Source organism: Platalea leucorodia (assembly GCF_965183815.1).
Source record: "Platalea leucorodia genome assembly, chromosome: 3".
In the NCBI taxonomy this organism is placed as follows: domain Eukaryota; kingdom Metazoa; phylum Chordata; class Aves; order Pelecaniformes; family Threskiornithidae; genus Platalea; species Platalea leucorodia.
Genome location: NC_138825.1, coordinates 92,949,815 through 92,962,164, shown reverse-complemented (window position 1 = coordinate 92,962,164; position 12,350 = coordinate 92,949,815). Strand labels below are relative to the sequence as shown.

The 12,350-nt window shown below is 41.4% G+C and overlaps 1 protein-coding gene across 2 annotated transcripts in view; it reads right to left on the bottom strand.

Annotated features, from left to right (window-relative positions):
* FILIP1 (filamin A interacting protein 1) overlaps positions 1–12,350 on the bottom strand; it is a 115,709-nt gene that overhangs the window by 36,893 nt on the left and 66,466 nt on the right. For both annotated transcript variants that reach the window (XM_082306326.1, XM_082306327.1), the window contains exons 3-4: positions 10,074–10,247; positions 7,778–7,956 (exon numbers count right to left, since the gene is read on the bottom strand). In XM_082306326.1, coding sequence (XP_082162452.1) covers positions 7,778–7,956; positions 10,074–10,247 — 353 coding nt within the window. The remainder of the gene's footprint in view (positions 1–7,777; positions 7,957–10,073; positions 10,248–12,350) is intronic.

Sequence of the window (12,350 nt, the reverse complement as noted above, 5' to 3'; positions counted from 1 at the left end):
AGCAGCAGATAGAGAGGACCATATCTTGGCACCATTCACCAAGCCAACAAGTGAAAAATCCTCAGGTTTTGGGAGGTGGAGAGACCAGGCTCAGTGAATTCCTGTGTCTGGGGGGATTTGAATACCCAGGCATTGACCTGCAAGAAGATTTTCACCCCTTTGGTGAAAAGAACTCAAAAAGTATAAAAGTGATTTGTAAAAGTGGAAAAATTTTACCTGAGAAGAGTGGGAACAGACACCCCAAGAGACCCAAGGACATGACCAGGAAGACCTCCTCAGAGAAGTGGGTTCAGATCCCAACAGGTTGATGGGAGGATCGAAAGTCTCCCACAGTCCAGGTGAACGGCATAATCATAGGGTTATTTGATATGTTTTTTTGACTATCTGGTCTTGTGAATTAAGCCATCAGATTTTCTTTGATGACATTTATAATAATTATCTTACACCTAAAATGGCATTTTTAATGAGTTTTTAAAAAATTAGTCTAAACACTAACTATGGCAACACAATATTATAATCACAGATGCTTTACAAATATGCACTGAATTATAGATTTTGTGTTCTGCATTTCTTCCCCCTCACATTTGCACAAGCTTTGGCAAATATCACAAGAACATTTGGTTTGGATTTTTGCACCCCCTGGGTTTTTTCTTCTGCCTTAAAATTTTCCCACATATAAGCCTTAAAAAGAAATGAAAACTGAAATGGTGCAAATAAATATAAAATTCATTATTGGTATCCTCCACTGCTGGTGGAGATACTGCAGGAATGAGAAGGGATGCACAACTTAGCACCCTTTTTGGGAAAGAAGATGGAAAAAGCATTACATCTGTTTAGGGTTAGGAAAGCTTCTATATAGGCTCACTGAGTCAGAATAACCCCACAAGTCAGATGACATCTTGAGGTTCTTCACACAACTTAGTGGAAGTTATCTGACCATGTAGAACAGGTCTTGAATATTTGTAGGGCATTCATCAAAATAGTAAGTCAGTCATATACTTCGCTAATCAGTCTCCATATCTCTGCACAGGTAAACTTCCATTTAAACATAAAGCAAATATGCAACATATTCAAGCTTGAGTGCCTATTAGCATATATTTATACTTGTAAATAAGTGGCATCTATCTAATTTTTTTAGAAATTCACTGAAACCTGGCACTTCAACTGAAACCTGTTTCTAATCTTTCTGAATGAGGAAGCAATTTTCCCTACATGACCCTGATTCAGTTCTTGTTTTCTTTGCCTAAAAAAATGACAACTTAAAAAGATGGCCTCAGTAGAGCTGTGAACTGATATTTATTTCAGTAGTATAATAACTCTGAAACATGCCAAAGGCCCTTTAAATGTTAAAATTATTACCTATTGCACCCTGGACAGAGTTTGGGTTCGTGAGTAGATTTTGAATGAAGTCATTTTTTCCCCCCGTCTGACCCTGGGAGCATTTGAATTGATGATTTTAGCAAGCAAACTTGCTAGGAATAATGAACTACATATAGTTTTGTATAATAATTCTCTCTCAAGGGCTGTGAAGCTGATGCCTACTTAGAAATAATTTTGGAAGAATAGCTGAAACAACACATGATGCCATTTTATATAATCCCAGAAGTGACTGAAAGACTGGACAGTTTTGAGGACTATCCAAGTGTGAAGAGATGGATTTGGATTAGTCCCAGCTCATGGCAAGCCTCACATTGTGTAAGACTCGCAATACTTTCATATTGTTTCTCCACAGTCCAATGTGGCTGTTTGTTCTCACGTTTTTAAATTACCTTTGTAGCCATTTTGTTGGAACTTGGGACCAGATTCATTAGTTAAAACATAAATTTTGAGCATTCGCTGCCTTGCAGTCAGCTGGAGCTGTAAAACAGGACCTGCAAAATGGATGACCATCAAATTTATTTAACTGTGCAGAAATGGTATTTGTCATTGCCAGTTTTTTTCATTGATTTCTTTTAATAGACTACCACAGAATTTGTGATCTGTGATCCTGTGAATACATTACATTTGATAGAAAATATAGCCAGTGTTTCCAAACCATACAGATAGCATCTCAACCTAAAATAAAAGAATAAAAACTGTACCATTGTCTTTGTCTTCTACATTATAAGATGATTAAAAGTTTAGAGCTGCACTTACTGAAAAGTAGACAGAAAGTGACTCAGTGCTCTACTACGGCCAGTAATGTGCGGTAAGATGAGTAACTACTGTAGGCAATGGTGAATTCCCACAGTCCCATTGGGCTGGCTTTTCCTTTTTTTTTTGGGTCACACTTTGGAAACCAGGACACAGAAACAATCACCATATGAGAAAAAAGTCAGAGTACAAATATGGCTAAGAACTCTTGGAGAAAAAAAATGGCAAAAATCCTTCTGTAAAGTAACTCAATTTCCAGACTTTAAAGGAATCGCCAACAGATTGCACAGTTACAGGCCAAAATCTGTGCTATATGTTTGCACCATACACCTCACCCCAATATCTCTGTATGGGGCTATTCTTACCACAGAATTTGGCCTTAAACTGGTAAATCACAGAGATTTGTTAGCCCTGAACACTTCATACTTTTGGCTTCAGTGTTCTCTAAACAAGTAATTGACTGATGGATACTCTGCCCTGCTGTCTTCCTGCCAGCTTCTTTATTTTACAAGCTCCATAAAAATCAAGAGAAAATGCAAACTGGAAAGGTAACGCACACAAAATCTCCAAGCTATGTCACACTGCAGCCTTTACACTTGCTTGGGTCCATGAAATAAAGGGAAACAAAAAGGCAAGCACTTCCCAATGAAAGGCTTGGTGCTGCCGTCTCGTGGGAAAAGGGAGAAGGGGACCTTTGGTAATAAAAGCAGAAATGCAAAAAGGGGAAAAAAAAGATTTTAAAAACTTGCTAACATCAACACTCCCATTTTTGTTTCAGGACGGCTGTGTGCTTTATTGCTCACAGATCAGTTTCCTTTGCAGGTGATGCGGGCCCAGAATTACATCACCAGCAGAGCAGCCAAGAGCATCTCGGTGCCAGGATGACCGAAGCCGAGAGGAATGTATTATCACAGACCTCCGAGGGACTTGCCAGTGCATTCCTTGCTGGGGGTGCTGCGATGGGGGAGGCAGAGAGGAGGCAATTTTACTTGAAGACTGAAAGGAAACTTTGTGGAGGAAAGATCTGGGGTCACAGTCCTGCTGTCTCCTCTAAGCAGATCTAATTATGGCCATGTACTTCAAAAAGAGGGTTTAACTAAAACCAGATTTAGCAGGGCACTGCTTAGGAAGTACAGACTGAATCCTCAGCCTTGCCTTTGAGGAAAATGTGAAATGCTTCAGTGCACTGGGAACACTGTCACTGTGGTTGTAAAGAATGATTTGAAGTTGCAGCAAGGAAAGCAAGAGCCAATTTAAAATCCTCATCACTTCAATGAAGTTTTAAATAAAATGTGACTAAATATAATATTGATGCTTTCAGACAGACAATACTTACATTAGGTACTGGGTGTCTATTTACTGACATGTAGTGCGGTGGGGTAAAAGTCTCAGCAGTCTCAGGGATCGTGCTGGAAATGATCAAATTATTCACAAAGCAGTTGCACAGATCTCCCTTAATAGCTCCAACAAAGCCTTTCTGCCACATCGCACCCTCTATTCGGCAAACCACGTCCCATGCATATGAAAGAAACTCCTTCCTCCCCCCATTTTTGAAGGCTTTCAAGCTATTTCTCCTCTCCGTCCTGCAGGACTGGCTCAGTGGTCCTCACCACAAGCCTGTTTCTAAACCATTAAAATCAATGGGAGCTTTCCAGTGCTTTTAATAGCAGCAAAACATGCTGTCAACAAACGGGATTAAAAGAGTACAAGACAAATTGTTCAGAGATTAGCACCTCTAAAAATGTCAGGATTTTAAACCTCATCTCCTAGGTCAATCAAGAGGTCAAAGCTGTGCTGAGGTTACACAGAGCTCTCCCCTTTTCCACCAGAAGAAAAAGCCCTGCTGATCAAATAAACAAGTTTATAATTGATCCAAAAGATTTCTTCCCCTACCCAGTTCCCTAAAGGGGAAGGCAAGAGGGCTGGGACTAGGCAGAACAGACAACAACCAAGTACTGCTTCATGTTAAGCCCGCTTTACACAAGAACTTTTTGGGGTAGGGAAGTGCCAATAGCTGGTCCAGCGGCAGCCAGCTCAGCCGATGCCCAAGCTCACGCTGCCAGCTCAGTCCCCAAAGCGTGGCTGAAGATCAGGAGATGCCTGTGCTGGGAGGGCTAATTTTATCATTGCAGCTGCTGCTGCATGGTCTGCTGCTCTTCAGGTGTCCACTGCAAGCCACGTTGCCAGTGAAGCTCCAGTCAGACCCCTCATTCTCCACCTGCCAGACCAGAGACTCCTTACCCCATTGTCTGCCACCAAAGTTCTCTGAGGGGACCCAGGGGCCTCCATCTCTTCCCCTTATTTCTCAGCCTCATTAGGAGGCTTCAGAAAGATGGCTGCTTTTGCACTCCCGGGGACAGGAGATCACCAAGGGCAACTTGATGTTACAGTAACAGCAGCTGAGGTGCGCAAGCGTGGAAAAGGGGAATTTTGGTTGAATGGTAAAAATAAAAAATACTATCCCTAACTTTCAAAACATTCCCATCTTTAGATATGATTATAGCATACTATAGGGAAATTTGCAAAGCACTTCAGCCACCATGTCTGCAGAAGCACCTTCTACTAAAAGTACTAGATTTCTTTCATCTCCGTCTGGCAAACAGTTGTCACTACTCTTTTCCTGTAACATGCCAACCTTTTCCACAACCTTTCTACAGCTTAGTTGCACTTGGTGTTGCAGAGCCAACACCAACAGTCAGGCCCTCCAACTTTCTCCATTTACCCCTCCTAGCTGTCTACATTTTGAATATCCCTGTGTGCATTTTTCTCTTTTTTATACTTTTCATGCATAATTATTCTTGATAAATAATGTTTTCCTGTTACTTCCTTCCTGTGCAAGGCTGACCTAATAATTAGTCCCTCATAGGGACTGTTTGCTTTCATATCATATTGTTGTGGATGGATTAGAGATAATGTATGAAAGTGTATGTAAAAAAAATATTCCAAAGTAAATACATTAAGAGAGTGCTAGAAATACATTAGAACTGAGGCATATTTCTGCTCTTAAAGAATTTCCCTTTTTATCTTGTTCAAACTTTCGCAGGCCAGCAAAAGCAGATGTGGCCTCTAAAAACTGGTGTGGACAACAATGGTTAGAAAAGATTGGTAAAATACTGCGAGGAAAGAAATTACTTAAATCCAGGACAGAAGTTATTACTGCTCTCATTGTACCAGACTGCTGTGAGATGGCCGTCCCACAGGACTGTTCTTCCTCCAACTCACCCTGTCTCATTAACATTATAACTGTGAGTGCAGCAGAGTAGCCGACGGGCAAAGTTCACCTCCGTGTCCCTTTTCTTTTTCGTGGAGACCATAAGTCTGTTCAGCTCTTAATAAAATAACCCTCAGGCCTCAAAGCACCACAGTAAAACAAATTATATATATATATATAGCGGTACTTATAAAACAAGAATGCCTATGCAGGAACCTGAGAAATGCCTTTGGGCAGGTCAGTTCTCTATCCCAATATGCAGATTAAGTGAGTATGGGAATTTTTTGTATGTTTTAACCTATTGCAACTTAATCTTTCCACTGCAAACTCTTTCTTTTTGACAAAAATCTATTGCTGATTACCACTGTGGGGCTTTCCTGAGAAGACATCTCATCACCCTCTCTTTCTTCGTGAATATAGCCCTCAAATGATACTACTTCCAGTTTTTAATACCTACAAAGATGTGGGTGCAACCTCAGTTTCATGTGCACTCAGCAAACAAAGATGAGGAGTTGAGATCATTTAAGACTGTACACTAATGAGTGTTTTCCAGCCCATCCTGATTTTGCTAATCTGCTCTGCAAGTGATCTGGGAGGAAGACCCTGAAGAGGGAGGGAAATGCACGCTTGGTTTTCTATGTTTAGCTACATGCCGTGTTCTCTCTGCTTGGTCGCTACTAAACTTGAAACGAATTTTCTCATTAGTGCCTTAGACAAACAAAATGGATTAAATAGCAAACATCAGGTTTCTTGTGTCACTCAACATAAACCAAAAGGGCTTCAGCACTGCAGTTTTTCCCCTGCAACCACCAGTACAGAGGCACTGGTGACTAAAGCCGATGGATTTTGTTGATCTTAAAGATCTGCTCTCAATAGAAGTTCAAACGCAAATTCTCCTCTTTTTATTGCTGTTTCTCCAAAAATTGTAGAACCTGGGAAAACTGAAGTTTAAAAGACACGAAAGAGCAGGAAGAGTATGAAAAAATGTCTACAGAGATGGGACTTGATATCTCAGCAGTGGTAATGTGAGACAGAAAGCTTTTTAATCAGTTCATTGAAGGAAGTCAGTTCAAATCAGGTCATAATCTTAGGCTATTTAGTGGCCTTCACAAACTGAGCTGGAATAATAAGTCAACAATTGTCAAATTAAAGTGAATATAAAATATAAAGACAAATGTAAATGCTATTTTAATACCACTTTTGTATCATTTTAGTTGCCTGCATGTCCACACAGACACAGATATCCAGCACAGAGAAAAAATGGCATCTATGAGAATCAGATGTGAAATTGCTCCTTACTTGGAAATACAACATTTTTTTTTATTTTCTGCAAAGAGAATCAAATTGCTAAGATGAAGAAGCATTTTCACCCTTTAAAGTTTGCCAATCAACCCAGAAAAATAGAGAGACAGAAAACCAGCAGCTATTAAACCAGGAAATATGGTCACTGTAGCTCATGTGCCACCAAAGCTCATGCGCCAAAGCTGGCGCTGAACTAAGCTCAGGAAATACACTAAACAATTTAGCTCCTGGCTTTTTGTAAATGTCTGCCACCAGACTGTGGTTTCCTCAAAAGCATTTCTTCTTTGAACTTGCCTTAAGTATTTTTCTCAGAACTTTTTTTTTTTAAAAAAAGTTGTGGATTGATTTCAAGCAGTTTGGTATGAGCATGAAAATTTCGTATTGAAAAACTGAGGCTGTTACCGAGCGCTCATTCTTCACCTAAGGTAGGTGCTCTTTCTTTTCTTAGAGACTCAGAGAACAAATTACTCCCACAAGGAGGACAAACACTTGAAGAAAAAAACCTGGAGTGTATGAGCTTGTGAGATAAACACTGCAGATAGATAGTCCATCGCAGGCTGGGCATGTTTTATAAAACACGAAAATATTTTCTTCCAGGGGAACATAGATCTTGCCTGAGGCATGCGTCTTCAAAAATATGAAAAATAATGCAAATCATTTATGACTTTGCAAGCCTAAATGCAAAGGGCATGGCAAAGTCCATACCACTTGTGTGCCAGTATCCTAATGTGTGTTGTGGTTTTCCTTGCCTTGTCCTCCTGCTGTGACAAACAGTGCCCCGTCCTTCACAAAATGCGGTGCTTGGCTAAGCAAGCCAGCTCCAAACTTAGCCAACATAAATAACATCTGATCTAAAGCTACCAGGAGGTGAACCCAAAACGGCCATGAGTAATGCAAAACAAATTCGTTTCTTAATTCACGCGCACGCTACAGGAACATTCAATGGTATTCCTCCAGCTCTAGACTTGCACAGTAATGTACTTACTAATAACATGAGTGAACCAACATTTACAAATGGTTTACACATGAGTTTACTGTCATTTAAACACAGAAAATACCAGACCATGTCACTGGTGAACTGACAAGCACTGGGTCACTGGGGATACTCTTTGCACTGTCTCAGGTACTCACCTCTCCCGCTCCTGTTCCAAGAGGTTGGTAAAGTCATCGCTCTTGTTCATGTAATCTGTATGTTTATGTTTCTCATTTTCTAGCTCATAAACTGTGCGGCGATGGCACTTTTCTGCCAAGAGGAGCTGTTCCAGCATGCGCCGATATGTCTCTTTCTGCTTTTCTTCAAGTCTGTCCAGCTGGATTGTAGGAAAGGAGAATAGAGTGTTTTAAGGCTCTCCTTGCTTACTTCATCTGATTTATTAACCAACAATGTTGTGTTTGGTAAATGTGAGTCCTATAATTTTATGTCTTGGGCTTTACATAAAACAGTGACTAGAAATAAGAGTAACTGTCCTGTAAAAGTAATGATTTCTTTGGACGGCGTGTTTCCAATGAACATTTGCACGGTTCTCAGATACACAAAGGACAGAACTTCGCTTAGTTTTAGGGTAACAAATAATATTGTTGCAGTGCAGAATTTCCCCTGTGGCAAGGTGCTGTGCACTCTTTCCTAATTTCACACGGCAAAAGCTGTAGCAAATGCCAGGGCAGGACACATGCCCTCAGACCCTGGGAGCCTGGGTTCATGCACCTATATGGGGACTAGACACCTACATGTGGAGCGTAAGGTGTAAGCTCAAGGCTGAAATTTGAGTTATGCATCTTCAACGTACCTGTAGACTGATGAGATAGAAAGTCTAAACTATTTAGATTCAGCGTAAGTTCAGTTTTACATTACCAAATACAATTCATTATAAGCCTTAGGGTTTCCCCCTCAGCCTGTTTTTTGACAGAAATTTCTCTTTCTTTATTAGAAACACTTCACCTTTTTTGTCTTCTGGGGTTTTTTTATTAATTTAATATGCCAATTATTATTCAAACAAACACTAAGGCCAGGGAGGTGTGTCTAAAAAGTTGCCAGGGCACTCTCAAGCCACCACGGCTATTCATGTTGCTCCTTTCACTGTCTCTTAGGAGCAGATGACAAACTCCATTCTCCTCCCTGCCGAAGCAGCCCTCAGCCCTGGCGCTTCTCTGCTTGCCTGCACCCCGGCACAGCAGCTGGCAGAGCCTGCTCTGCCCACCCTAGCCCTTACCCTGTGGGAATTGCACCTTCCTTGGTCCCTGCTGCACCGAGCAGTTGCTGTTTCACAGGGTGCCTCAGGCAACTGAGGGAAATAAGAGGGCAGGAGGACCACAGCGATTTGCTCTCCAGAAGTTGACCATGGGAGTCAAAAAGTAAACCAGTCATTTTGTAAAGGAGCCAGGTTGGGTTCAGCCTTTGAGAGTAGATCTTTTGCACTTATGGAATTTTGTCACCATCCTATTTTAGCTCCAACATAACCCTTGCAGACCTACACATGACAAAAGTTTTACACTGAGGTCCCTGTCAAATTATCGGCTTCTTTAGACAAAAGCCCTGCTAAGCTCTTTTAATCTTGTTCGACAGTATTTCATGCATGATCCCACATGCTAATGTTTGCTTTTCTTATTTACTATCATCCAAAAAATTCCAGAAGATGCTTCAATGAGAATACACAGAATAAAGATATGCCATGATAGACACAATTTCTGGTGAAAAAATTAAATGTTCTAATAGGAGGAACTATGAAGATTTGGACAGGCACTTCAGTATTTTACGCTGTACATTGTTGCATGCTCTTTCTCCATGCTCTGGACTGTTATGAAACTATAAGCATGAGCAGTGGCTGCTTATTTTGGCGTTCATGCTGGCCTCAGACATTCCCAGGTCTACTCTACATTCATTTACTGCATAGATTTTAAAGCAAGGGTTCAAGTGCTTACAGGTCTCCTTTAGGGACTGAACTGACTTTGCAGTCCTAGAGCTTAAGTGATGTAAAATGATTACGGATTTATGTTCCCATAAATATGGTCAAAGTCAATCTCTGAAGGTTTTCTTTTCCTAACTACCAACATGATAGTGCTCTAGTATGCCAAGAAAATCAAAGAGTGCTTACCAGGGCTGTGAGCAGTAGAAGTTGGAGCCTATAATTGAAAGGAATTTAAAAAACAGAAATGTAACACCCAAAGATTTTGTTCTCGCTTAACGGCACCAGCCCTAAGGAGCATACAAGCTCTTTATTGTTTGTGTTCACACACAGTGACTTTGCCTACAATTTATTCTGCAGTTGAGTGAACAAGAATATTCAATTTTTCTTCGATTTCTTGTCATTTGTACAAATGCTGTGTTATCATCTTGCGTGCTTTGCACACACCCAAAATATGTGGAGTCTCACTTCTGGTTAGAATTCCCCCTGCACAGACATAATGGTGTAAATCAAGAAGTTATTACCTCTGAAATTGGTTTCTCATAGACGTCTTCCCCTATAGATTTTTCTTGGGCGAGGATGGCATCCCTGTGTAGCACTCGGAGCACGTTCCCTGGAGCTGCAGACCCATAATGAGCTTCTAAAACTTCAGGTTTGGTTTTCTCTGTCTTCAGCATGTGGATCACATCCTCCCTTGCCTGTAACATTGCAAATCGCTACCATAAGCCAACCTATTAACCAACATGGAAAACAGGGAAAATGGGGGCATTTCATACATATGGACTGCATACACAAAAATAAAATAAATTAGAAGAATGCCGGGCTGCCAATGCAAATATAAAAACTTTGGGAGACATCAGAGTAAACATGATCTGTGCAATCCGAATGTCATCCTGGTAGGCATTAATTATGCTATTCCTGTCTGCCATTACATTTGAATGCTATGAATTTTTATCTGGGTTGTAACTATAGCCAGGGAACATCATTAGTCTTCATATACTTCACCTTATGCACTGTCCATGCTGTTCCCTGAGCAGGGTAAGCAGATGAGTAGAACAGGCAGCACAAGTGGGCTGAATTAATATTTCTCAAACAGCCTCGAATCAAGTATTTCCTCGTTATTCCCTACCTGACTTTGTGACTAAATATTCTCTTCGAGTAACTTTTAAAATAAAGTTTTCTAACTTTTGTTTGTTTAAACAAAACCCTAGAAACATTGCAGACCCTGGCTAACCGTCATAACTGGCAGCAGACCCAAAGAGGCTGAGCAAACCCTCCCGGCAGCAGAGGAGGCTGCTGACGCTGGAGTGGGGGACGTACCTGGGAGCAGTGGTGCTCCTGTGGCCGAGGGGAGCGCGGGTCCCAGCTCCTGCCCTGGGTGGGAGCCCCCAGTTTCAGGCAGCACGAGCAGGCATCTGGGCATGATGAGACTGCTCTGCAAGGCCACCTGGCTATGAATAAGGGGCGTTTTAGGGCTGTGCTGCAGACAAATGCTTAATCCCGAGCTCTGTTTCTAATGATACTTGCCAACATCTGTTAAGCCATCTGTAAAATGGGGGCAGGGCACTTGCTTGTCCTTCAAGGCAGGTTTATAAGGCCATGATCCAGGCAGGGGCTGTAAAAGGTGCAAGTTTTCAGTGGGCACAAGGGAGCTCCCAGATTTCCCTGAAGAGCATCTCTCCCACAAACCCAAAGGGACGGGGGGCAAAAGAGTATGGGCACCAATTTTTCTCTCGCCTGCCCTTCCGACACTCAACCTATGTGAGCTTGGGAAGCAAATTAAGGGCTAAGGAAAAGTCCAGATATTTTAGAAAAAATCCCTTACAAATACTGCCCCTATGTAAGCAATGACTGTTTAGGATTTATGAACTGACCAATGCTTCATGCTTTTCCACAGTGTTCGTAATGGCACTGCATATTATCCCTGTAGCAAATCTTAAATCTTTACCCAGTACCACAGAGGCATCACAGCTCTACAAAACCACCTGCTTTTAAAATGGGCAAGGAAATAACTTCAGGAAATGGCAAAGACCCTTTAATATTTTTTTTTTTTAATAAAACAGAGTAACATGAAAATAAAACAAAAAATGAACTTGAGGCAAAGATCATGCCACCCAACTGAGAACTAGCCCAATTATAAACAGTTAGCTGTAGGGGCTTACTCTCTGCAACATTTTGTAACCTTAAGTAAAAGCTTTGCGTGTGTCTGCAAGATACAAAATACAGACTGGAATGGTATTAATGTTGTTTCAGCACAAGTGTGGGAAAGGTGCATCACTCATGGATGTCAAAACTGCAGGTGAATTATGTGGGCTAGTCCCAAAGAGTGCCAAAAGAGCATGTACACCTCACTACATCACGTCCTGGGAATATGCCACTCTCAGTTCAGGAAAAATGCTATTTTAGGAAAGTTTTAGACAGGTTTGAGAATATATCATTTTTTATATCCCTGTAAAAATAACAGTTATCTTAGTGTCTCCGTTACTGTGAGGCCAATGCTTCTATATTGAAGAAAAAGCCCTTAAAAAGTCTAAAAGGATAGCATGGCAGTTTGGGGGGATTTATATATATCCAGATTTTATGACATGTTGTCTTAGGCCCTTTTAGGGAGAGACAGTTTTGGGGCCATATCTGTGTCCTGCCCCCGTGAACAAAATCGGTGTCCCACTGTGTGCCTCGCAGCAGGGGCCCCATGCCACAGGCGTGCTCAGGGAGAGCGCTGTGCAAAGGGAGCACCGAAAACAGCAGGATGAGGGGGCAGCCCCCTTCTACCCTGTGCACCAAGGGCCACAACCAAGCAT